Source organism: Euleptes europaea, chromosome 14, assembly GCF_029931775.1.
Source record: "Euleptes europaea isolate rEulEur1 chromosome 14, rEulEur1.hap1, whole genome shotgun sequence".
Classification (NCBI taxonomy): Eukaryota; Metazoa; Chordata; class Lepidosauria; order Squamata; family Sphaerodactylidae; genus Euleptes; species Euleptes europaea.
The window spans coordinates 29662359-29689828 of NC_079325.1; the positions used below are offsets into that span (position 1 = coordinate 29662359).

At 46.0% G+C, this 27470-nt stretch overlaps 1 protein-coding gene across 1 annotated transcript; it reads left to right on the forward strand.

Moving 5' to 3' along the window:
* The first annotated feature begins 1394 nt into the window (after positions 1–1394).
* ACTR1B (actin related protein 1B) lies at positions 1395–22836 on the forward strand. Its single transcript, XM_056859985.1, has 11 exons — positions 1395–1531; positions 9851–9915; positions 10076–10151; positions 11228–11353; positions 12805–12929; positions 13765–13981; positions 17097–17189; positions 17549–17723; positions 21078–21139; positions 22229–22269; positions 22716–22836. The coding sequence occupies exons 1-11, from the start codon at positions 1484–1486 to the stop codon at positions 22816–22818; spliced, it is 1131 nt and encodes a 376-aa protein (XP_056715963.1). The 5' UTR covers positions 1395–1483; the 3' UTR covers positions 22819–22836.
* Positions 22837–27470: the final 4634 nt, after the last annotated feature.

The following is a 27470-nucleotide window of genomic DNA, read 5'->3' on the forward strand; positions in this document are numbered from 1 at the left end:
TAAGGCACGGATCACAGAATTCCTACCTCTGTGTGTGTGGGAGGGGAACATATTTTTCCCCAGGATCACTCAAACAGGACATAAAGCAGTCCTAGACGTTTTTAGGAGGTGTGGGGAGGCTGTTCTGTGGTGCAAGTTGCAAGCATTTTCTTGAGAAGGCAGAGTTCATTGGGTTTTTATTGTACTGTGTATGTTTTTAAATTTGGAATTGTAAGATGCCACGAAGGAAAGGCGGAGGATAAATATTTTAATAAAAAAGGGCGCCGGGACTTTTGAACGCTCCACCTTGAGCAACAGGGCATCTCGGGTAGGCAAGCTGGGTGAGGCAGCAACCATCTCATATTTCATCAAAATGTTCTTCTATAAAGAAGCCCTCCTTGTTAAATGGAAACTGCAGTGTCACACAACCACAAATTTTAACAGGGGCACATGAGTGTAGGCAGCAGCCTCATCCGGGCTACTGCAGCGCTTTAAAGCCCCAAGGTAAACATTTGAAAAGGCCGCAAGCCCGTTTAGAACATAAGAAAAGCCCTGCTGGATCAGACCAAGGCCCATCAAGTCCAGCACTCTGTTCACACGGTGGCCAACCAGGTGCCTCTAGGAAGCCACAAACAAGACGACTGCAGCAGCACCATCCTGCCTGTGCTCCACAGCACCTAAGATAATAGGCATACTCCTCTGATCCTGGAGAGAATAAGTGTGCACCATGACCAGTATCCATTTTTACTAGTAGCCATGAATAGCCTTCTCCTCCATGAACATGTCCACTCCCCTTTTTAAGCCTTCCAAGTTGGCAGCCATCCCCACATCCTGGGGCAGGGAGTTCCACAATTTAACTAGGCGTTGTGTGCAGAAATACTTCCTTTTATCTGTTTTGTATCTCTCCCCCTCCAGCTCCAGCAGATGACCCCGCGTTCTAGTAATATGGGAGAGGGAGAAAAAGCTTCTCCCTCTGATCAGGGATCACTTCCAAGCAACCAGCCCCCTTTCCGCATCTCTCGCCAGGACTACACTGGAGCCGAAGCGACGCCTCTGCCCCTTTAAGAGCCGAGCGATGATGTCACCCCGTTTCCTCCTCGCCCCCAGTGTTCGCGCCACCAACCTTGATACGGAAGACCCGCCTCCAGGAGCCGCGCGGACCAATAGGCGGCATCTGTCAAACCGCGAGCCGCGCGGACCAACAGGCGGCAGCTGTCAAACCGCGAGCCGCGCCCCTGCTAGGCTCTCCCGGCCCGATGCCGGCTGTCACTCAGAAGGCTGGGCGCGACGCGATTCGCTGAACGGCAGGGAGCCTCGCTTGGCCCCGCCCTTCTTCGTGGCGGAGGGGAGAGGGCAGGCTACGTTGCGCCGGGTTGGGGTGGTGGTGACCGGGCCGCAGCGATAGGAGCCGCGGCGGCCGTGCAACGTCCAGCGTGAGCGGGCGGCTGTTGCCAGCTGCGAGTCTTCGGCCCGGCCAGGCTCGGCGGCGGCGGCCCCGGCGGCCATGGAGTCCTACGATATCATCGCCAACCAGCCCGTAGTCATTGACAACGTGAGCAGCGGCCGGGAGGGGGGAAGGGAGCCGCGCCCGGCGGCGGCGGCTGAGGCGGGGCTGCAGCTGGGTGGGGCCCTGAGCTGGGTCGAGGCCTGGTCCCTGCGCTGGCCGGGCGGGGTGGGCCTTCCCTTTTTTCCCTCTCCAGGAGCTGGCTGTCGTTATAAGCCTCGGCGCGCTATTTTTTTTTGTTTGTATGTACACGCACGCCGGTTCATTTCAATAACGGAGACCCAAAGTGGTGACAACATCCTCCCTTTTCTCCCGCATTAACCTATAGTGTGTCTGTGTTAAGGGCCGTCAAGTCGCTTCCGACTCGTGGCGGCCCTATATTCATGGAAGGTTTTGCATTGGATTTGTCACTCTATAGATCAGTGGTTCCCAACCTTTTTTTGACTAGGACTTTTTTGTTCGGTGCAGGGACCCCAAGGTTCAAAATAAAAATTCCGAGAATTTGAAAATAAACTTTAATCATAACTGTTAGTTAAACATTAAACTTAGAATAATATTTGAATATATTTTTATAATCGAGAACTTTTAATTGAAAATATTAATTTATTATGGGTTTATAACTTTGTTTCGTGGACCTTAATTTAGTTCTCGCGGACCCCTGGGGGTTCATGGACCCCTGGTTGGGAACCAGGGCTATAGATGCACATTTTCCCCATCTGAATTCTCAAAACTCTGCATGGCGGCTTATTGTTGAGTTTTGAGAATATGGATGGGGGGAAAGTGCATCTAAAGAGTGGCAAATCCAATGCAAAGCCTTCCACGAATAAATGGCCATATGAATCAGTGTTGTCCAAAATGCCCTATCTTTAACAGCCTTGCTCAGATCTTGCAAACTGAGGGCTGTGTCTTCCTTTATTGATTCAATCCAGCTCTTGTTGGGTCTTCCTCTGCTGCCCTCAACTTTTCCTAGCATGACTGTCTTTTCTAGTATATATAGCAATCAACACAACACAATACAATACCAACCTATAATAGCAATCATCATAATAATATAGGCTGCAGTGCATTACGGGGAGACGATAATAATAGCTGGAAGACAGACGATGCAGCTGCCATGTTAGAGTTAAGCAGGTCTGGTTCATTTCTGGGTGGGAGAACTAAGAATTTGGTGTAAGCTGGTTCTTGTAGGTTATCCAGGCTGTGTGACCGTGGTCTTGGTATTTTCTTTCCTGACATGTCCTTCAGTGTTACTCCTCTGAAGATGCCTGCCACAGCTGCTGGCGAAACGTCAGGAAAGAAAATACCAAGACCACGGTCACACAGCCCGGATAACCTACAAGAACCAATGAACTCTGACCGTGAAAGCCTTCGACAATATTTTGGTGTAAGCTGTCTTGAGTTCCACCGAGCAAGAGGAAGGGTTGGCTGTAGCATATTGTCAGCGGGGTAGAAAAAGTGATGATGATTATTCCAGTATGTTAAGAAATAAACATTTCCTAACGGCTGTATTGAGGAATGTTCAATAGTGATTATTGTTGATAATGTATTACTCATAAAGCTGCTTATACTGAGTCAGGCCACTGGTCTTTCATGGTCTGTGTTGTTTGTTCTGATTGGTTGCAGTTCTCCTGAATCTTAGCTGGAGGTCTTCCACATCACCTACTACCTGATCCTTTTAACTGGAGATGCTGGCGATTGAACCTGGGACCTTTTGTATGCAAAGCAGATGCTCTTATTACTGAGCAACAGCCCCGCCCTAAGAATATTTTAATACATCACAGTTAATAATCATTATTCTAAACTATTTCTTAATATTGCACAGCCCAATAACGACTGCCTCAAATTTAGAGATGTGTCTTGGTCCTTTATTTCTGTGGAGGCATATTATTGAGTTGAATATCAGTTGACATTTTGTAAAGTGAGGAATTTCTAACTCACAAGTGTTATCCTAAGCAGATCACTGGCTTTAATGGATTTAGAAGAGGGTAACTGCTTAGGATTACACTGCAAAACTGCATCAGGCTCGGGAGAGCCTGTGATACGTGTCTATGCTGGTGGTTCTGCAATACTGACATTGGTGACAGAATCTCATGGATTATCGTGGCACCTTGTTGCATCTTAAATCTGCATTATATCAGGGGTCATTATTCTTAATAGTGTAGCCTTAAACATTATTTCATGGTTCTTGATATGAATAATATCAAGTTTTAAGCAATGTAATATATACAAAAATTGATCAGGAAAGAAAATACCAAGACCACGGTCACACAGCCCAGATAACCTACAAGAACCAATAAAAATTGATATTTGGCGACCAGGGGCTTAGCATTTACAAACTTTTTGCTCCCATTCTAGTTGAGAGCCAGCATGGTATAGTGGTTTGGAGCGGTGGACTCTGATCTGGAGAACCAGGTTTGATTCCCCACTCCTACACATGAAGCCAGCTGGGTGACCTTGGGCTAGTCACATTCTTTCAGCCCCACCTACCTCACAGGGTGTCTGTTGTGGGGAGGGGAAGGGAAGGTGATTGTAAGCTGGTTTGATTCTTCCTTAAGTGGCAGAGAAAGTCGGCATATAAAAACCAACTCTTCTTGTAAACATATAATGCTAATTAGTAATGGAAAATCTGTGGAGAGAGGCCTTGGCCTATCCTGCTTGCCAGTTTCTTCTCTCCACCCTTTAGAAGTAGTTATAAAACCATATTTTTAGTATTTGAAGTGCTTTGTATATAGTGTAATTCTTAGAATAATCCTTAAGGTAGGTCTCTTTTATTAAGTCTGTATTGACTTCGTGGCACTTTACGCACACACATTGCCAAAAGAAAGCTGAGCTGAGGCAAAGGAGAATTTTATTGAAAGGTCCTTTGTTTTGGGGGGCCAGATGCCTCATCCTTTACTCCAGAATCTTACAAAGAAAATCCAGGAAATATACTGGATGTCCCTTGTTTTACCACAGACTCAAAGTAGTTTTCTTACATTGAGTCATCTAGCAGTGCTACTTCATGTGAACCAGCCCGGGTGTGAGGCTTTGCGGTGTGGGGGGTTTATTTCAGCCTTGCAAACAAGTGCAGAAAATTTCTCCCCACCTACCTTTTTCATTTCTCTGCCTGTCAACTCACACTGCTGCTAGTTGTTTGTGGCCTATCAGTAGCTTGACAGAAGTGCTAAAAACTGTTTTCTGATGTACAAAGGCTTCATTGCCAGAGGCAATCCTTACACATTACAGAACAACCCAACCCATCAGTCAAGCTGGCATATCTGGTTTTTGTCTCATTTTATCCTCATGGCTAGTCCATGATCAACCACTGGGCTTCAGGGCTATGCACTGCTGGATCTTGCTAATCAGGCACTCTAACAGTTACACCACATGGCTCTCAGATGATTGAATAGGATACTTCTAGCAGGTTTGGTTAATTCTTTATAAATATGCAAGTAAAAAAGAAGGTGAGACAGAGCTGGAGAAAATCCTAGACATGGGCTGCTTGGGTACCTAAAATGTATGGCTGCCTGGCTTTGTGTTGTCATTTGACATACGGTAAAGGATGCACCTGTTTTGCCATTCTGCTTATTGACTCAGTTAAGGTGTGTAGTTGGGTGTAGGATCATGGAGTAACATGGACCTCGCTAGCATGCTGCACATCATATATTGATTTGAATGATAGGCTTAATTTTGTTGTTGTTGACTGTAGTGGCTCTTGGGTATGATTATTACTACTAGTAGTAATGCTCCTTCTCCAGAGAACAAAGGCTGTCATGTTAGCCTCTCAAGAGGCCTGTGAAAAAGCTTAAGTAGAGAGTGAGTGACTTCCCCAAGGTCACTCCCCCCACCCCGTGAGCTTCATGACTGAGGCTTAATCTGTACGTTATGACTTTTAACAAGTCGGGTCTATCTTCCCCAGTCATGACTTGTGTTTCCTACAGACACACAGCTGTGGGGAACTATCATAGTTACACACGAACACTTGCAGCCTTTTAAGAACATGTTGGGGCCTTATTCTGCTCCCCTGCACTGTTTTCAGGACTGAATGGATCTTTATTTGCCCCATTAAGGACTACTGCATGTGCAGCTCCAAAATGGGGCACTGGAGATATTTTGGCTCAGGACTATGAAGTGAGGAAAGCAGCCCTCCCTTCTGCTATGTTGTGGTTCCGAGCAGAATTGGGCCCCTGTTACTCTTTAAAGACAGTTTTGCGCTGCTCGTGTGTGAATAGGGGGTGGGGAATATGAATTGGAACAAGGACCCAATTTATTAGAAGCCGTAACATCTACTTTGCACCTGAGCAGGGGTTGAAAGATGGATTTCCCACATCCGAGCTCCATCACAAGAGTTATTACACCTCACTGCTGCTTTGTTGTGGTTTGACCTAAACACGACAGTGGCAAGGAAAAAGCATGCTCCAGTGGACTTTGTGCTTGTACAACATCTCATTTATATTGGGCTGCTACCTGTCCAAAGCAGCTGTACTCACAACATGCCACAGGAGAGTAGGCATATCTGATTTGCACAGGTAGCACGAGATACTTTGTGAGTACATAGACCCACATGAAAATGCTTTTATCCTCAGCCAGCATCACACTTAAAACAGGTCTATGTTGCCTTTGCCAAGTGGAATAATGTCCAACTAGACATCTATAGCCTAATGGGGACCCTGCCAGGTGCAGCTACCTACCACATGTTCTCCATTGTGTGTTGACCATGATTGTCTCATTTTCTCAAGCCATTTTTTTGCCAAGTGATCATCTCGGAGCAGATGGCAGCGTCATCTCAGATATTATACACTTGAAAAGCACCCCTTTGCCCAAATGCTGGATGTTAACATGGTTATAATTTGATAAGCGTGAGAGATTTCGACACTCTTTAGTATTAATAGCTTCATGATGAAATGCCATTAAGCATCCCATTGTCTGTTCAATAGCACTGACTCTAATTGCTGGAATCTTGGCGGAAAAAAGGTTCCCTACCCCTGCTCTACCACTTAGGGAAAAATCAAACCGGGTTACAATCACCTTCCCTTCCCCACAACAGACACTCTGTGAGTTAGGTGGGGCTGAGAGAGCTTGAAGAGAGCTGTGACTAGCCCAAGGTCACCCAGCTAGCTTCATGTGTAGGAGTGGGGAAACCAACCCAGTTCACCAGATTCACTCATGTGGAGGAGTGGGGAATCAAACCTGGTTCTCCAGATTAGAGTCCACCGCTCCAAACCACCATTCTCAACCACTACACCACACCGGCTCTTGTTCATGCCATTGTGCAGTTGTCTGAGTGGGTTTCAAATGGGAAGTGTTGGGTATATTCCATGACTTCTATCAGCCTTCTCCTCATTTTACTGTCCTTACTGGCATGCAAAATTCATTGGTTGGGGTGGCCCTCTTTTCTTGCCATGCTAGAGCTGCCATTTTTGGCTCCTTCCATGTTCAGCTTGGTTGAACAACCAATCTGTTGCTGCATGTTCGTGACACTGAAACCTCAGGCTGTGTGAACTGGCTTTGGCATCAGGCAACTGCATGTTTGGAGCCAGCCAGCCACATATACAAGGTTTTTGGTCATAGTTCTGTTGCAGTGGGGTGACTTGCAAATTGGGAAGAAACTGTTCTTTCCAATGGTAAAAGCTGTTCGAAGGTGTTCAGAAATCCCTAGAAAGTCACAGTAGGAGAGTAACAATTTTTTTTAAAATTGTGGCTATAGAGTCAAGACACTGTTAATTCTGAGTGTGACAAACACTACAGACTAGAACAAGGCAGGATTGCAAGGCCTTTATATTGCTTGATCCTCATTTCTTTGATGGTGGCTACGTTTCTGTCCATTAATGTGTGATCACTTGAATAAGAAGTTAGCAAAACCTGGTGCAGACACGTATATTGTCAGTGATTATTTCAGGTTTGAAGGAAATTTGTGTAGACTGTGGAAGTCTTCAGGGATGAATGTCACAGGGTAGAATGGTGACAAAGTGTTGGGAGTGGCGGATGGTTTTTATTTGAAGTATCCTTGTCAATTCAGACTTGCTCTGAGTTCTCCAAATCACTGCCATCTTCAGCCCCTTCTGTGGCTGTGATAAGGCAGAATTTGGCTCTGCTTTGTAAAGAACATGATTCTACAGCTGTTTGGAAATCTGTTTTTGGAGGGAGGTACATAGACTACCTTTTTTCAAATAATTAAATATTATGCTTTTATCTGATGTCCTCCTGGACCCTTTTGCTTGGATCTCTTTCATACCAAACATTACTTTTTCGTAAAGCTGTTGTTTCCTTTTTTCCTTTGTTTACTGCAATCATTCTACTAGCTGATGTGTAACTTGCATGCATGCAACTTTATATCACTTCGGTAGTGAATGACTTCCTTCTCCCTGTACTTAGCTGAAGTGTTAAACAGAGACCTGTTGTCAACAAAGGCAATTTCATATTGTCTACTTGGTTGAACCACATTGTGGCTCTTATGTTTAATTTTAGAAAATGTGCTTATTCCCATGGATTGATTGGGTGATTTTGATTTATAGTTAGTCATTAAATACGTATCAGATCATCCGGGCAGTGCAGAACTTTCACTTTTCTTGCATTTGCATTAACGATAGGCTGGTGGTGGATCCTACCACTTTCCTACCACCCCACTGAGCAGAGTTTGTTTATCAGTTATGTCTATACCCCATCTTTCCTTTTGGCTCAAGTTTGAAGCCTTCCTCCATCATAAGTGGCTCTTTTGTTGGAGGAAGAGCAAGTTAAGTTGGAGAAAGGCTCCTTGGAGGATGGTTGGTTCTCTAGCCTGTTTTGTGTTTTAACATATTTCACTGCATGACCTAGGAGTTCTAAACATCTAGACACTGAGAAGTATGTCTGCAGAATCTCCAGTCCTGCGGCAGTATTTTGGAATAAACACAGAGTACATACCAGAACAGAAGAACTGTATTCATTGTCTGGTATGGATTATCTGGGGAAGTGAGAGCCCTTGTATGAAGCTCTCAGACACTGAACTGTGTTCTCTGTGCAATAGGATTTGGCATGTTTTTGCCCATCTCATTGCTTGCTGGGGTGTGGCTGTGAAAGAGACTTGCTTATTCATGCTGCAAAGAAATAAATTAGTAACTGGACTGAGGGAAGCTGTCCAGCCTCAGTATTCATAGCTGTTCTTGGAGGCTGGCAAAGCCAGTCAGCTAAGCTGACATCTGATCCTCTGAGGAGGGCATATCTATAGTCGGGCTCTTCTATGACTGCTGATTATGGAGGGGCACTTTATCGCTCTCCTTTCAAAGATTTTTATAAAACTGGCTTGCTTTTGGAATGTGGTATTGAATTGTCCTTCCCTCGCATTAGGAGAGGGGAGTGCTCAATTTGCAACAGTGGAGGAATTTTATTTCTGGCATGGGGAAATAGAAGAAGGGTGGTCTTGTGACATGGCATGAATCATTGGCTTGTTGGCTGTTCTGATGCCCTGGGCAATCCTGCCCTTCTACGTAGTCTGCCTTGGCTCCCATATTTCCCAGTTGTGGTGATGTTTCAGACTCTTCTGAGAGCCAGCATGGTGTAGTGGTTGAGAGTGTCTGACTTGGATCTGGGAAACCTGGGTTCAAATGCCCACCCTGCCAAGTTGTTCTCTCTCAACCGAACCTGCGTAATTGGAATGTTGTAGGTCAGTCCCCATCAGGGATAAAAGTAGGGTACAGATGGAGTAAGTAAATTCTGGGGATGTCAGGCTAGTGATCTATCCAGTCCAGCTCTGTTGTGTCTGACTGGCAGTGGGCCTGTCCGAGGACTTTCAAGAGGAAGTTCTTCCCTGATCCTTCCACCTTAGGTCTGTTAAGCAAGCCTTTGGAAGCAAATACAAGTTTTTTGCTCCTTGTACCTAGTGTAGTGCTTTTTCACTGGTATAAATGGCCAAGGCTGGAGCGCTTGAGAGACATCGGCAGTTGCATCTGCTATGCCCAGCTGACATCATGCCCTTGCTGGCAATCGGTCAGCCTTACTTTCAAAAAGTAGAAGATGAGGTTATGTCACTAGATATAGGTTTTTTAAATTTTTAGTATGAGGCCCTGTTTGTTCTGCGATGCTGTACCATGAATAAAGGGACAATTGGAAGAAGGGCGATAGTGTGAAGTATTTATACATTTCAACTTCTTTTTAGGCTTCCCCTCAACCAGCAGAGCTTCAGATTATACAAGTGTAACTGAGAACAAAAGATAAACTGAATGTTGTCTTAACCACCTGGCTGCGTGAAGCACCAAAGGGGAATGAATCCGCAGGCTCCGCGGCTCCTTTCTTTTCACTAGAGCGTCTACATTTGTCTCTTCTGAGTGGCTGAAATTCAGCAAATGTATCTCTCTTGCACCAGAAAGTCTTTTACTTTTTTCTGAACTTTTCTTCTTTTTCTTCTTTCAGGGTTCAGGAGTAGTAAAGGCTGGTTTTGCTGGAGATCAGATCCCAAAATACTGCTTCCCGAACTAGTGAGTATAGATGCTAAACAGTTTCTTTGTCTCTTCAGTAATGAGGTGTGGAGGATAAGGTTGTGTTGCACCAGGAGTTTGGGGGGCCGGAATCCTAATCCTCAAGATGCACACCTGCCCTGCAGCTTCGATAGACAACCACTTTTCTTTCTCTTGCTAGTGTGGGTCGTCCGAAGCATGTCCGGGTCATGGCTGGGGCATTAGAAGGAGATCTCTTCATTGGACCTAAGGCAGAGGTAACCCCCCTTTTACTTTATTATCTTGTGTTTTAGATAAAAATAATCTCCCCTAGCAACTAATCACAATCAAAATTCAAAATGCAATGCTGTGGGCAGTGCCATACACAAATAAGATGCCGGATTCAAGTCAAAGGACCAGATACTCAAGTGAAGGGGAGTAGAAAGAAAGGTTGGGGAGACAGATCATTTTGACAGCATCACAACAAAGTGGTGAGTTACTAACAGGCATTTCCATCCAGGTGGGGCCAAGCCTGTCTTCCCCTGTTGACGTTCTTGCTGGGACGCTGGTGGTACAACATTCTGCCAGCCCTTGTTCTCCTGGCTGATGGCAGAGGCCAGAGTATCCATCTCTTGGTTGCTGCAGTCTCAGAGCAACTAGGTGTGTTTCCTTCATTTGGGTGTAGCCAAGTCCTATAAGCATTCACCGTTTAATTCAGCTGCACCCTGGAACTCTGGATTTCTTCCAAAGGTGTGAGATGCCTGGCAAACCTGCCTTCACTGGATCTTCTCCCTGAATGAGTTGGTCTCTACTGCTGGTCTCGATAGCTGTCCTGTTCTGTGTGAAGGCAGTTCCAGAACTCCCAAGTGTACTTGTGCCTGAGCCTTATGGCATTGGACAAGTCAATCAGTCTTTCACTTTATCCATCTTTAAATTGGGATGTTGCTTCTGCTCTGGAAAAGTATTTACTGGCTGCTGGAAAACACAGCTGACCACTGGCTATCTACAAGCTGTCAGAGTATCTGGCGCCTAAAAATGCTTGATACATTATTGGAAGTAGAAGAAAGCCCACAGTAATCAAGTGATTCAGTTGGATCACACATCCCTTGTTGCATTAGGAAATTGTGATGGCATCTTAGCAAGGTTCTAGGCAGTTTGGGTGTAGCAGCTTTCCCATACTATTCTGAGCTTTTAAGTCTGTTGTGGATAGTGACCTTCTGCCCACCCTTTCTGTCGAGTCCAGTTTTTGCTGGATGTAAAATATTTCTTCTTTTCACCCTTGTCTGGGTCGGGCTTATGTGTTGGCTGCCGTGTACTAACCCTATTGCCGTGAATTTATTCCTCTGTCCTCTAGGAACATAGGGGGTTGTTGTCCATCCGGTACCCCATGGAACATGGTATCGTTCGGGACTGGAATGACATGGAGAGGATCTGGCAGTATGTTTATTCCAAAGATCAGCTGCAGACATTTTCGGAAGAGGTAACATTGCAGAACATTCATCCTTTGGCTTTAGGATTCTTTTGCTTTGTGCTGGCTTTTCAGTGAGAAGCCTGCTGGGCTGCCCAGGCTTTGGGAGGAGAGATGATGCTCTTAAGGGTCTTTTGCTGCCAGCAGGGATGATAGTTGTGGTTTCTCTCATCAGATCTGATGGAGGTCCCGCATCCTTGGGCAGATGTGCCTGGCAGGGATCCTCTTTTCTTTGACGATCCTAGAGAATGGTCTTGCCTAGCCCAAGGGGACTTGCATGGCTTGGAACCAAAGTGGCTTTGGGAGAGCAATCTCACATATTACCTCCCGTCTATGTTAATGTCATTGGTGTTAAGAAAGTCTGCTTGAGCACTTAAATTCCTGTATTTTCTATGGTAGCAAACAAGTTGTGGAACTCCTTCCTCCCACTGGAAGTATGACTGGCTGCACCAGTATGCAATTTAAGAAGTTTGTCAAATGGAGCCTATTACATTAGGCCAAAGCTTCTTAAACTGTGGGTCGCGACCCCATATGGGGTCGTGTAGCTGAATGTGGGGGTCGCGAAAAATTTGGCAACAGTAAATGGTAAAATTATATATATACCAAAGAATGGTTTCAAAATAAATTTTATGATTTATTATCAGTAATGTTTGATTTTTATACCTATTTTATATACCTATATACCTGGAGTCAAGTAAAAATGTCTTCAATGAAAAGGGGTGTCGTGTGGAAAAAGTTTAAAAAGCCCTGCATTAGGCAGTTATTCTTTTTCAGGATAATAGTGTTTTCTAGCTGTGTGTGTCTCATGTACGGGAATTGGATTTGGAATTTTTGATTTCCCCCCTTTTGTTTTATACTTTGCAGTTCTAGCCATTTATTAAATCATTGAGTTGCTTTAGGCATTGTGTGTGGAAAAGTATAGACAGCTGAATAAGTAAATAAACCTGTCCCATCCCAACAAAGAGACCCCAGCCTCTCCTTGAGAGGAAATTATAAGGATCAGACTTTGAACTGTTTGTTTGACTACAGGGACTAGGGGCTGTTCAGCAGGGATGCAGGGACTTGCATCGCCAGATCCTTCTTACCGGTACTCAGTTGTTTACTAAACCAGGCAGAAATCAGTTTGCATTAGAAGTTAGAGGCTCCAGGGCCTTTTGGTTTCTCCTGCTGTGATAGCTGGGGATTTTGCAAAAGAACCCTGCCCTCCTCCAGGGCTGTAGCTGATCATACTGTATCTGGAGAAGGGTAATTGCTACAAAGCACAGAAGAACTTCTCAAACCATTAATGGATGTATTTCATTTTTTTAAAGTCAGCTTTCAGTGCTTGTCTAAGTTGAACAAATAACCAGTACACACACACACACAAATCCCTGCACGCAGTTGCCATCCTGGGCTGGAATCGGCATGATGGGAAGCAGCAGCAAGACCTGTATTTAATCCTGTCTCCCTCATTTCTCTCCCAGCATCCCGTTCTCCTGACAGAAGCCCCTCTAAATCCCAGCAAAAACCGGGAGAAGGCTGCTGAGGTTTTCTTTGAGACCTTCAACGTTCCAGCTCTCTTCATCTCCATGCAAGCTGTCCTCAGCCTGTAAGTATTCAGTTGCTGAAAAGGTGGAGGTGGCAGGGGGTAAAGTTGGCACCTTTCTTGCTACCAAGCTGGCCCGGGCCGCTGCTTAAATGCAGCTGACCTATATGCTTGCTTCAGTGATATTTCAGGGAGTCGCTCAATAATTTCAGGAAGTGACAGTGACTTAGGAAAAGCAAACTCTTTGTGACCACTGACACCAGTGAGCAGCAAACTGGAGAGAATGCTTCCCCCCACCCTGCTGGCCAAACATTGTGATAACCCAAGCAACTCAAGATCCTATTCTTGGGCGGGAAGGGGGGATGCTTTTTGGCCTTCATTATATTGTCTCCCCAATCCTCGGTTCTGCATTCGGTGCCAGAAGATTCAGATAGCATAACCGTAGGATTGTAAGTCTGGCCCTGGAAAGCTGAAGTGTGATTAAGCCGTCTACAAGATTTGCCTTGTGTAGTTTGCTTGGTATTTCTCTTCTGTTTGGCAGTGAACTGAACAGCGACAAAGGGTGGCAGGAATATTGGGCAGAGAACACCATGGCTGATGATTGGGATTTCTTGCTTGGTTTTCACTGATCTGTTCAGCAGTTGACACTGATTATTTTAGCCTGTTTGATTGCATGCGCCCATGAGTTCCTGAAAACAGGTTTGCTATTTATGCGTCTTGTTGCAAGCCTTGCCAGGTTCTGTTACCCGCCCCTGTGCTGTACCCTGGCGAGCTGCCCTCAGGCTTACATGAAGTGTGGCTTTTGCAGTTGTTTCCTGGGCCTAGCCCTTCAGCTGTGCTTTGGAAGGCTGCGTTGTAACTAACAAATGTCCTTCTTGCCTCCCTCCGCTCACCATAGTTATGCCACAGGCCGCACTACAGGAGTGGTGCTCGATGCAGGGGATGGAGTGACGCATGCGGTACCCATCTATGAGGGCTTTGCCATGCCCCACTCAATCATGAGGGTAGACATTGCTGGGCGGGATGTTTCCCGTTACCTCCGCCTGCTGCTACGGAAAGAAGGCTATGACTTCCACACCTCCGCTGAATTTGAAGTGGTCAAGACAATAAAAGAGGTGAGATGAGGATAGCTGGCGGCATCTTTTTGAAGAGGCTGTTGCCACAAAACTACATGGTCTTTTTTTAACTTACAGAATTCCAGGAAGGAATTTTGGGCTAGTGAGTAGGGAGCCCTGTGCCAGAACCGTGGGCCATTTGAATTTGAAACCCAGATGGCTAATTGTAAGGTTTGGCAAGCTCTCCCCCTAACCTGGCAAGCTCTCTATCTCCAACCACTTCTTTGGGCACTGTTTTCACTGCTTTCTCTGGCCTCACATCAGGAGGAGAGGGTGTTCTCTCCCAGTAACCCTTACCTTCTTCCTTCTTGTGCTCGCCCTTGTGCTCCTGAACAAGAGGCTCGGCATGTCACTGGCTGTTTCCCAGCTCATTTACATTACATTTACATTAAAACTTTATTATGGTCCACGGCCAGCATAAAAACAGGTACAGGGAATAAACAAAAGGAATAAGATCAGTATACAACCAAACTCATGTAGCAACTGCCGACAAACATGGTATATACCAAACACAAGCTGCAGGATAAACATAACCTATAAGCAAATTTACAATTTGAAATTCTCCTTGACAAATACTAAAAATTTAAATCCTACACAGAAACTTTAAAACTCTGTCACTCTTTATGTCAAAAGGCCCTTTTTATTTTTTCTAAAATTACAAACTTGGGTACAAAATCGAGCAACCAGCCAAGTTGTTTGATGATTCTTGTCTGAGAGAAAATATTCAAGTTTTATTTTATTAAATCTCCTAGGAAACTTTTCCAGCAATGGCCCTGTTTCCCCGCTCGCTTTGAATAAAGCTCAGCTAGTCCTGAAAGGTCTACCGAGTTCTTGCAGGAGCAGTTCTGAGAACTCAAAGCCCACCCAGGTCTCCCCAGCAGCTCCTCCTTGTGCTCCTGTGTCTAGGCAGCTGGCTGGTAAAGCACCTTCTGGTTCCAGAGCTGCTGTGTTACTCCTCTGCCTCCCTTCGGACAGCACCCCCCCCCATGGTCAACCCCCATCCACCCAGAGCTGGTGCCAACTGGGAGTGAGGAATCTGCAGCCCCAGACAGTAATACCATGCTGTCTAAGCACTTCTGTTTAAAATTGATCTGCTGTCATCCAAGGAAGCTAATGGAATAAAAGAATTCCATGTATCTGAAAGGGGGTGTGAATGAACAGAGGAATCTGAATCCAGTCTGCTGACATGATGTTAGGCACAGTGGTTCTTAAACTCTGGTCCTCAGGGCACTTTCCCCATGCCAACAAGCTATGGTTTCTTTTGAAGTTGCCACTGCATACTGGAGACGCAACCAAGCTTTTTTTTTTTTAGCTTAGGTTTGAAACACTTAACTTGTTTGGGAGCACAAGCACGGCCGCAGGGGGAACTTCAAAGAACTCCTTGGCTGTGTGCGTGGTCTCCCTCCCAGCACTCATTGAGCTTGGCAGAACTGTGGCCTCAAAGGGGAAGATGCAGCCGGTTGAGTTTGCACTAGAAAGCGCTTGAAAAGCAGTTTCCTGAGATGCTGCCTGTAAAAATAAAAAAGAGATGGTGATAACCAAAAAACAAATATTATGCAAGGTCCTCCCCAGTTACAGACGAGGAGAGTCAGATGGGCCACCAGCCTCTGATTTAGTGGCTGCTGAGGAGCATAACCTGACCTCAGATCCCTGCAGGTCAGTAATAACCTCTTTAGGCCAACCCTTGAGCATGACAATAGAACTGCGTTGTCGGCATAAAGCAGTAGAGGAGTATGAACAGAGCTGAGTTTAGGGCAGTGACCATTGACCACTCTTAGAGAAACAGCTAGATCATTTAGGAAGAGGTTGAATAGATACAGAGGTCGCAGCCAGATGTGAGGGCGATCTGGCCGCGACATCTGTCACCCCATTGATCACCAGGGTTGATTCGGCTGATCTGGCTGGCTACACGGGTGTCCCCTACCTCCCTCACCCTCCCGAAGCTGCGCACTTGGTGGCAGAGGACAACCATCCCAAATTATCCCTGCAGGTCATTGTGACCAGAATATCACGTATCTGTCCCTCGTTGGACAGAAGGCAGTCTCTGTCATGGAACATTCCTTTCAATCTCTTTGGTCTCTGTGGTCCTGTGCCCATTCATTCTCTTCTTGCCTGTATCTTGCCTCTCTGTTTTCCTTCCCTCTCCCTCTTGCTTCTTCTCCAGTTGTCGCCAACTAACATCAGCTCTCTGGCCTTTTTCCTCGTGTCGTGCCCTTCTCTCGCTTGCCTACATTCTGTAGCCTTCCAGGAAAAGGCATGATTGATAAGCAAACCAGGACAATGGTCCTGAGTGGTGCAACACAGTTTAAGGATCTTTTTGTTTGTTTTAATAATTTTTATTTTATAATCAGGAAAAAAAACATAACAATCACTCCAACATCAGTCAAACATACAGTATATTAAATCTTACGAAGAGATTTTTTAAACCGCTCCCATTAACCAGCCGAAATCCAAAAAGTTCCCGTTACTAGCATTGTTTCATACTCCATGTTTAAATCCCGTTACCCTATCTGGTGAGTTGTATATTTAGCCTACTAGTTTCGCTACATCTCTGCCTCTACTCTGTCAGTCTGTTTCATACTTAACTCGTTAATGTATTAAAACTTGCTTATTTGCTGAATTAATCAATTTAGACATTGATAATTACTGCTTCATACACCACATCTAAATCTACTACATTACCATATTCTAATCTATACTTTCTAGTTATTTCATTACTGAGTATTAAGATTACATTTGAGCTTATTCAAAATAGGGTTCCCATTTCTTCTGTAGCTCCTCTATGGGTCTTTTATTCAGCAGATGAGTCAGCTTTGCCATCCCAGCATATTCAGCCATCTTCTCTCTCCATCTTTCTGTCTCAGGAATTTCATAAGGATCTTATGCTCTTAAGCAATAGCAGGGTGTTTGGGAACACAGCCGTCCTGGGGTTTCTGATAAGGGCTTGAACGTATCTTTTGCATGGTGCATTGATGGCATGGTAGACATTGGCATGGGGAGGGCTAACAGAACCATTGGCTTATTGGGGGGGCTGGAGTGGGGCAGACCCACTAGGATTTCCTCCAGCAAATTATTCCCAGTATCCCAATTGTCTCGTGTTTGTTTCACACCATAGAGAGCTTGCTACTTGTCCATCAACCCCCAGAAGGATGAGGCCCTGGAGACGGAGAAGGTGCAATACACACTGCCTGACGGGAGCACTTTAGATGTAAGTTTCTGAGCTAGTAAGTGGTTCTGACTTCTGAGAGGTGACAGTGAGAACCCTGAGGCTGGGAATTCCTTTACAATGCATTTGCGGTGGTGAGAGTCATCGTAAACAGGAAAGCCTTGGTTTTTTTTGTTGTGCTCAGATGTTGGCATATCCAAAACAAACACATGGTTGGTCCCAACGTTTTGCAGCCATGTGGGCCTGTTCATACCCATGGAACAGTGCCCTCCCCCACACGCACACACACGTGCATCATGTTTGCAAATGCTGTAGTATGTGAGCCAAGTGCCAAGTGGTCCTTGTTGGAGCTGAGCTGTGCCTTGTGGCCATGCTAAATGTCGTTGCTGCTCTCTCGGCAGGTTGGTCCATCCCGATTCCGAGCTCCTGAGCTGCTCTTCCAGCCAGACCTAATAGGAGACGAAAGCGAAGGGATCCATGAAGTGCTTGCATTTGCCATCCAGAAATCTGACATGGACCTGAGGAGGACGCTGTTTGCGAACATTGTCCTGTCTGGGGGGTCTACACTCTTTAAAGGTATGTTGTTAAAAGCTGATAGTGCCTGGAGGTAGAAAGCTTGTTTGGAAAAAGGTGTGGAACACCAGAGGCTGCCTTATTCCAAGAAATGGAAAGGAAACTTCAAAAGATGAACTTCAATCAGACTCAAGGCATTAGAGTTACAAAGCTTCTTTTCAGGGTCAACTATAAAATACACTGCTCTAAGCCCAGTTATGAAAATTCCTGTATTGTTCCAATGTTAAAATTACATAAAAGTTCCCATCGAAGTAATAATGCAGCAGAGCCTCAAAAGAAGACATATTAGGCAACATAAAAATTTAATTTGAGTAAAACAAGGTGTAAATTTAATCTTTTTAAAACAACAACACATTAACTGATAACAAATATTTGCAAAATATGAAACCCCTTTCTCCACTAGTTGATACTCCTAGAATCATAGAATCATCAGATTCATCTAGTCCAACCCCCTGCACAATGGAGGAAATTCACAACAACCTCTTCCCCCCACACCCCCAGTGCACCATACTCCATGCCCAGAAGATGGCCAAGATGCCCTCCCTCTCATGATCTGCCTAAGGTCATAGAATCAGCATTGCTGACAGATGGCCATCCAGCCTTTGCTTTAAAAAACTCCCTGAAAATGTATGGACAGAAAATTTTGTACACTGCTTATGCTACGTCTCTGAGTATACGCTAATAAAGGTTGATTGATTGATTAAACCTCCAGGGAAGGAGCTCTTACCACCTCCTCAGGAAGTCTGTTCCACTGAGGAACTGCTCTGTTAGAAAATTCTTCCTAATGTCTAGATGGAATACCTAGTGGTGTTGCCCATCAGATCCTACCTGAGATCCTTTTTCACTGGACAGTGCTAGGATTTGAACCTGGAACCCTCTATATATGCAAAACTTGTGTTGCACAAGTTGAGTGATACAATGGCATCTCTAGGAGAAAGAGCCGATATCGGAGGCTGAAATACTGAAAGGAGGTCTTCCTGTGTGCCTCCTGCCGCTTTCCTGTTTTGTGTAGCAGCTGTGATCAGGTCTAGTGTTTTGAACCCTACAATCTGGTGCCTTGCTTTGGGCCAAAGCGTTACTTGGGAAAGGACTCTGCCCTTTCCTGCTTAGACATTATTAGGGCTTTTTTCCTGGCCGCATCAAAAGCCACCTGTCCTGAAAAAGACATGATACCAGGCCTTAAAAACACTAGCCCTGACCTGGATGGCCCAGGCTATCAGACCTCATCAGATCTTGGAAGCTATGGAGGGTCGGCCCTGGTTAGTACTTGGTTGGGAGGCCACCAAGGAAGTCCAAGGTTGCAGTGCAAAGGCAGGCAATGGTAAACCACCTCTGAACGTCTCTTGCCTTAAAAACCCTTAAAAACAGCCTGCCACAAGTCAACTGCGACTTAACGGCACTTTCCACCACTACTATAAAAACACCAGGATGTCGGTGGCTGTCAGGCATGGCATCCTCAGAGGGCCCCCTTAGCCTTGCAGAGGCAGGGCATGCAACCCTGGAGTGACCTGATGCTTCTTCTGGCCTTCTTGGGTGCTCCAATGAAAGTGAGAATGGCAGCACTGCTGGCATGGTGGGGCCTTTGCCAACCTTGGGGTCCTGGAAGATGCCTGACCTCAACATGCTCTACACTGTAGCTAAAGGAGTCTAGGTCCGCACACCAGGCTTGGATATGAATTTATGCATGTCTCCAGTGGAGTCCAAATTAACATCCTGAAGCAGGTGGCTCTTGAGCTCTCTCATGCTGGGAGAGCCAGCGTGGGGTAGTGGTTAACAGCAGCTGTTTGGAGCGGCATACTCTGATCTGGTGAACCGGGTTTGATTCCCCACTCCTCCACATGAAGCCAGCTGGGTGACCTTGGGCTAGTCACAGCTCTTAGAGCTCTCTCAGCCCCACCTACCTCACAGGGTGTCTGTTGTGGGGAAGGGAAGGGAAGGCAATTGTAAGATGGTTTGATTCTCCCTTAAGTGGTAGAGAAATTTGGCATATAAAAAACAACCCTTCTTCATAATGGGCCTGCAAATGTAGTCTGTGCCCTCGGAGGCTTCCCAAGGGAGATAATTGGCCAGCATCAGAACTGTTGGGCATGACATACCAATAGTACATAAGGAGTGTGCTTGTGCAAAGTAGGGCCTTGTGTCCTTTCTCAACTGTATATTATTTTCCAACTGTGGTAGCAGCTTGCCAGCCAAGAAAGGTCTTTCCCAATATCTTCTCCCCTAAAATATTTTTGTGTTGCTTTCTTCATTGGGCAGGATGTACATAAAAAGCGAGTGGGGTGATGAGCAAGTACCTAAATGGAAGGAAGATAAGCAGTTGTGTTTTCAAGGAAGGCAGCTGGGCAGGGATCCCAGAGTACCTGCCATCTAGCCTTTTGGCTTTTAAGGGTGTCATTGTAGGATGAGCCAAGGAGCATGCAGTTCCTTAATGTAACAGCAGAGGGCAGAGCTCCCATACGGTATCACTTCTGCTAGCTGAAAGCAAAGTCCAGGCTTTTTCTCGCTTTGAATTCTGGGAAAGATACTGCCTGGGACATCCAGCGTTGGCAGAGTTCGAGAAATAATACAATCCTAGGTTTTGGAGTTTGCTTTCAATACTTTTACTGCAACAGGAATTGCAAAAGGCAGTAACTGACTGCAGGCTGTTAATGCAACAGAGAGGCATTCAGAGTACAAGCACGAGCATACACTAACACACAGCCCAGAGGAAAAACAACAAGAGGCAGGCTGAACTGCAAGAGAAAACATACCCTAAAGACCAGAAAATGCACTACAGCTCCCCCTAGGGTAAAAGTGGACTAAATGACTCAGCTCTATTTACATTAACTAGGCTGTCACTTCTCCAACATCCAGGACAGCTGCCCTGGACTTGGCGGGGCCTGCTCCCCATGGAGGCGGAAAGAAGCAGCTGGCTGCTATGCACCCACACCCTCCGGGCCTTGGGCAGTTCCCGGCCCCGCCTGTCCACCTTTCTTGGGCCCAGGCAGGGTGGGGTGAACCCTGAGGGGAGGCAGTGATTCTGGGACGGCATTCTGGAGTTTTGCCCAGGGCCCCAGAATCACTAAGACCACCCTGATTGCCTGAGGGTTTCTCTGCTTCTTGGCAGGCAAGAAACGGAGGCTGAAATGCATTAAGTAGGAAGAAAAATCCTAAAATGCTGGGTTGTAAATGAACACTCGGATTGAAGGGATGCTGAAAAGCTAGTGTTGTTAACCCTTTTCTGTGACTGTTATGGGAACAGTCAATTTATGCCTGAAGTATTGAGGCATGCCTCTTGAAAGCCTTGATAGCTCTGACCACATGGATCATGGTACAGTGCTCCTAATTCTGCCAACATCTTTGTGTCTCTTCTGTAAGGTTTTGGGGACCGGCTGCTCAGTGAAGTGAAGAAACTGGCTCCGAAAGATGTAAAAATTAAGGTGAGGTGATGGAGAAATTCCAGGCCCTGTTCTCGCTTTAAGTTAGTATTCAAATCTGTGCACCCCTCTCAGACAATGATGCATGTGTGCAAAACCCCAGCTGGATCTTTTATCTGATTCATGTGTGCCTCTTGTAGAAATGGTTTGTATTTTAATGTCTAAGGGCTCCTTCATTGAGCCCCGTGGCGCAAAGTGGTAAGCTGCAGTACTGCAATCCAAGCTCTGCTCACGACCTGAGTTCGATCCCAACAGAAGTTGGTTTCAGGTAGCCGGCTCAAGGTTGACTCAGCCTTCCATCCTTCCGAGGTCGGTAAAATGAGTACCCAGCTTGCTGGGGGTAAAGGGAAGATGACTGGGGAAGGCACTGGCAAACCACCCCGTAAACACAGCCTGCCTAGTAAACGTTGGGATGTGACGTCACCCCATGGGTCAGGAATGACTTGGTTATTGCACAGGGGACCTTTATCTTTTTTAAGGGCTCCTTCATAGTCTTGATCTTTACAGATAATGGGGGTCCTGTTAACATGAAGGAAAAGAACACTTTCTAGTTGCTTACTCAATAACCATGAAGAAATTTGGAAACTTGCTGCTTCTTAAAATGAAACTTGAATCTCTGGATTCTTTGGAAACCTTTAGAACTGTTGCTGGAGGACTCAGTATGACTTGCATGATCTGCTTTGAGTCCCATTGATTGGGAGAAAAGCAGGATATCAGTGTTCAAAAAAAGGATCTGCACACTTGGATGTTGGTACATGCTGAATCTTCGAAGGAGAGTGCGTTCAGCATCTCAGTTGCAGTAAAGGGCATCCTGTAGGGCTGGGCTACACTAGGTAACATAAGAACATAAGAAAAGCCCTGCTGGATCAGACCAAGGCCCATCAAGTCCAGCAGTCTGTTCACACAGTGGCCAACCAGGTGCCTCTAGGAAGCCCCCAAACAAGACGACTGCAGCAGCACCATCCTGCAGCTGAAGAAGGGCCTGGCTATTCCACACAGAAAAGCAGTTGCTTTAGTATGGGGCTAACTACAGCATCTAGACTTCCTTGGAGTTCTTGCCCCATCTCAGACTTGTGTTTTCCCTCATTGCAGATTTCTGCTCCTCAGGAGAGGTTATACTCTACGTGGATTGGGTAAGAGGATCTCCGGCAGATTTCCATCCCTAGTATCTAGCAGTAGACGCTGCAGTGGAGCTGTAATGGGGTTTAGCTGTATAATTCCCACAAGGCTGTCCAGAAATTGAGGGCTGTGTAATGGTGGAGTTTCTTACCTCTCCTTGGTATTCCATCACAGACAAGTATTGGGTGGGGGTGGCTCCTTCCACCTTAGTTGAGGAAGTTCTCCTGTGCTGGGATGGCTTCAGAGTACAGACTGATGAAAAATCGTGGTGGGGTTTATGTAGAAACAGAATCTAATTTTGATGGGCCATGCTTTGAGGCAATAAGGCAGCCCATTTGCCATTGCTTTTCTGGAAGCAAATAGTTGCTTGTGTGTTGGCAAAGATAATTCTCTTGCACAGGGTATGCACCTCATTGCTTTTTGGCTCTCTGACCCTGCTCTCTCTTTCTGTTCCAAACAGTGGCTCTATTCTGGCCTCCCTGGACACTTTTAAGAAGATGTGGGTGTCCAAGAAGGAGTACGAGGAGGACGGGTCGCGGGCCATTCATCGGAAGACCTTCTAGGGCAGGGGTGGGGGTGGCTGCAGCTGGTGTCCTTGGGCGGCTCCTCCAGGCCATGTCTTTTCTCTCTTAACCCTTTCCCGTCCAGGGCTGCTCCCTCCTTGTTGGTTGGGGCCAAACCCTGCCTTCCTCCTGGGCCTCATGCTTACCTGTCGTAGTGCCCTGTCCAATGCATGTTGCTAGCATGTGCCCCTTGGGCGGGAGGCGCAGCTGTATTTTTGAGGCCTTGGCTGCGATGGAGGAGGGCAGCGGCCCCAGCCAGAAAAGGAACTCAGAGCTCCATTCCTCTTCCTGATCTGTTCCATAGGAAAAGCACCGTGCGATCTCTAATGCCGGTGTGCTCTTTGCGTCAGAAGTAGGAAGGCCGCTTTCTGCCTCTGCTATGTAAGATGGAGGTTTGCACGGTCTTCAGTTTGATGGAAGGTTGCACCTGGCAAAGAAAAACAATGAACCGGTAAATGCGGCTGCCTGTGGCAGCTGTGTTGACTGCTTAAGCCATAGCACAAGAATTGCCCTAGACCCAGCATCTCTCTCAGCCAGCTGCATCTGAAAATATCCCTCCTTACGAGGCCGGCAGCTAAGCGTTCTTCAGCAGGCCTGCAAGTGGGATTTAGTCCTCCGGGCCTTTCATTGCTGTTAGTGCCCAGGTTCTCAACAGCAGCTGAAGAACTGCCTTAGCACAAGCCCCCCGCCTTCCCCCCATTCATCTTTAGAGGCCCCTGTGTTTAGTTTCTAAAAGGGTGGCAAGGGGGTAATCATAGTGAAACAGAAAGGGCCAGTACCTTGATGGACAGTGGGCTTAATCAAAGCTTCACTAGCGGTACAGGGGAGAAGTGTTCTCTTCTGTCCTCTGGTCTAACCACACAGGGGACTAGTGCTGTTTACATTTCATTAGTCAGTGTAGGCCTGGGAAATTGCATCTAGAGAGTTCTCCAGTGGCCAGAGAAGCTCTGGGTAGCTGTCGAAGCAGCTGCTGGGCCTAACCAAACATTTCTCATGCATTACCTCTGTGTGTCTCTCCCCCCACCCCGAGTGTCGAGGAGACTGGTGCGTTACTACTGAGACAATTCTGTGTTGGGGTAAAACAGAGAATGCAGCTGTGACACTGGGCACCGATTCCCCCCACGCACACCTCCTTGCCTTCCTCTGAAAATGGTTTCTCAGACCAATGGCACTTATTTAATTAATGCCAAGCTGGTTGTGATTGGTGGCAACCTTGCTTGTTAGGGACTGAACGCCAAGGACACTCTGCCACTTTACCAACTCCTGCTCCATCTTTTCAGGCACTGTATTTGCAAAGCTGGACTGGGTGTGTGGCAAAAGGAGTTTGGGTGACCAACCAGGGGCAGATAAAGTGGTAGGGGAAGAGTTCAGCTCCGGCTGCCCACATAAACTTTAGATCTAAACTAGATCTAAACAGGCAACTCCTCCCTCCCTTCTACTTGAAAGGTGAACAAGGTACACGTAAACAATTCCCTATGGTTGTCCCTGCTGTGGCTCATTTGGATCTTCATTTGTTTAAGCAAGGAAGTTTCCCTTCTGCTGTTGGGAGCGACAGAGATGCTTTCCCTGTTCCTTTCACAGCCCCTTGCCCTATATCAATAATTTCCTCCCAGGCAGTTTGGGTGGTGCCTTCTTGGTCAGTGATGACTATGGCCATAATCTGTCCCAAGAGGCAAACCTCTACTATTCTGTTAAAAAATAAATCAATCACGGGCCTTCTGGGCATCTAGAGAATTGGGTACGGTAGGGTTGCAATACAGGAGGGGTCCCATGGTAGCCAAAGTATATAGCAGCGGAGAGGATGGGAAGCTAGCCACCTTCTGACTCTAGGTGCATTCTAGCAATGCATTTTAGCCTTGGACTGGAAAGGGTTAATTTTTTTAAAATAAAAAAAAAGAATGAAAATACATTAATTTAAAAGAGCCCCCTGCTAAGGGGTGAGGCTGTATCCCTCAAGGGGCAGAAGCTCTTGCCCCTCCAAGCGTGTGTGTATATTGGCTTCTTCATGTTATCTTATCTACCACCTAGAGCAATCTATACCAAATGGAGGCAAGTGCAAAACCCCCGCCCCCCATTCCTCCACCTCTCTGGACTGCAATGTACAATAATTTAACACAGTTGCCTGTATTTTTATTTTGTAAATTCATTATAGTAACTATAAATTAACAAGACCGTAGATGTGTATGTGTCATCTCTACAGCAACTAGCGGTGGAGGAAGCGCAATTAAGTTGGGTTCTGCCTAACGTTTTCTTCATGATCTGAATTGAACCAGTAGTACATGTATTATAAGCATGATGTGTTTGAAGTTCAAAAGAAGGCAGAGATAAAAGGGTGTGTGGCAGCCATGGACAAGAGAGCCGCTTCGGACACTACAGAAGACTGGCTTTTTGAATTTGGGAGGCCGTGCCTAATTGCGTTGTTTTGTTCCTCCTTTCCTGTCGTCCTTAACCTCTTCAGCAGTAGTTTGCGGGTCCGGCCCCCCAGCTTTTGTGGTATCTGAACTATAAAGGTGGTAGACTTAACTGAAGGCTTCATACTTGGCAGCAGCACTGCAGGAGGAGGGCTACTATGGCATTAGGAAGAACTTTAACCTTGGTGCCAGCATTTGAACTTCAGTGTCAAGATAGAACAGCTCACTTAGGTAGCAAGACATTATTAAGTACTTGTTCACAGTTCTCACGCTTCCAACTGTTGCTGAATAGACACAGACAAACGGGGTTCCCTCATCCTATCCTGGCTGAGTGAATGGTGTGGTTTCCTATCAGAAATGTAGGTCTACCACTTCGGTTTGTCCTTGTCCTGCACAGCTGAAGGATCACGTAGGGTACTTTCTTAGCTGAGGCACTGGGAATCTCTGTATAAACGGAGTGGGCATCTAGAAGATAACCAGGAATTTTCTACACTTCACCAGCTTTCATTGGGTGGCTGCTGTTGAACAGTAGCAGCAAGCCCTGGGTGAGGACAACAGGAGAAGCACTTCATTGTAAGTTTGAGATCTTACCTTATGAGAACATACAAGCAAGGGATCTGCAGGGACTTCTAGGGGGCATCTCATTTTCTCCTCCCCCACAGCCACTCCCCTTTTCCTACTTGCTTCACCCCTTTCCACCCACCAGCCAGCATACCTTTATCTGACCTGTCTTCAGCTTTCCCTCCCCCTGGCAGCCTCATCGTGGGGGAAATATGGCCCATGTGAGTGGTGCTGGCTGCTGAGCCAGGCCCAGTAGCAAAGTGGGGAATCTGCAAGGGCTTGGGGCACCCAATTTCCCCCTGTATCCCCTTCCCCACACTATTGTCTCTTCTCCTCCTCCTGGCAGTCCCTACATCCTCACCATTCCCTGCTTCCTTCTTTCCTTCCCATTCACCAACCAAACTGTTATCTGCACCCCACCTTTCTCCACAATGTTAAATTAGGCTGGGAGTATGTGACTGGCCCAAGGTCAACTGTGTGAGCTTCCAATACAAAGTGGGGTTTTTAACATTGGCCTGAAACTGTACACCTCACTGGCTTTCATTGGGTGGCTGCTGTTGAACAGTAGCAGCAAGCCCTGGGTGAGTTATGCAGGTCATGTGGTAACAGGCCACCAAGGTGATTGCTGCTTGCCCTCATGAGCCTTCCCTTAAAGGCCAAAACAACCTTGGAAAAGGCCCTGCTGTTTACTGACAAAAAACGTTTGAAGGCAGCACTGTTGTGGTTCCCAAACAACAGCTGCTGAGGACACTTGTTTCTTAAAGCTACAGGCACTGCTAATTTATTAGGTATCTGAAGAAGTGAGCTGTGGCTCACGAAAGCTCATACCCTACCAGAAAATATTTTTGTTAGTCTTTAAGGTGCTACTGGACTCTTGCCCTTTTCTACTACTGCTAATTTATTGTCTGGCTGGTGCCATATCAATAAACATTTACAGGCACTGCTTTTGTTTTGGGTTTTTTAGATTTCAAATTTTTCTGAAAGCCTTGGCCATGTTTCTGCTTTGATGAAAGATCTGTTCTATTTATGGATCCAGTCTCTGGATGTAAGTAACCATGGATTTGACCATGTTGAGAATTAGATATACTGATAGTTGCTCCAGTTTTCTCTTAATGGCTTTTTTGATTGCCAAAAGGAATAGAGACTTTTATAAGTCTTGAATTGAATGACTACACTATTCACTGAAGATAATTCACAGTGGGTAGCCGTGTTAGTCTGTCTGCAGTAGTAGAAAAGAGCAAGAGTCCAGTAGCACCTTAAAGACTAACAAAAATATTTTCTGGCAGGGTATGAGCTTTCGTGAGCCACAGCTCACTTCTTCAGATACAGCTAGAATGTGAATCCATCTGTCTTTAAGTAGAGGAGAGTGAATTCAGACAAGCATTAGTATGTAAATGTTCACAGTATGTAAATGTGAATAGCAGGCGTGATGGGATTAGGTGTGGTATGCAGAAGAGTCTGTGATGTTCAGGGGAGAGATTGGGTGTGGAGAAATCAGCATTGGTAATGAGCCATGAATGCAAGGTCTTTATTCAGCCCAGGTAAATGCATTGTCTTTAGTTTGAATATCAATTGTAATTCAGCAGTTTCCAACTCATAGCGACCCTATGAATCAATGTCCTCCAAAGTGTCCTATCCTTAACAGCCAAGAGACAAATAGGAACACTAAATACACACAAG

Coding starts and splice junctions, on each gene's coding strand:
- ACTR1B (XM_056859985.1), top strand. CDS start 1,484: ATGGAGTCCTACGATATCATCGCCAACCAGCCCGTAGTCATTGACAAC. Junction 1,532..9,850: donor AGCCCGTAGTCATTGACAAC/GTGAGCAGCGGC, acceptor TTCTTCTTTCAG/GGTTCAGGAGTAGTAAAGGC. Junction 17,190..17,548: donor CTGACGGGAGCACTTTAGAT/GTAAGTTTCTGA, acceptor CTCTCTCGGCAG/GTTGGTCCATCCCGATTCCG.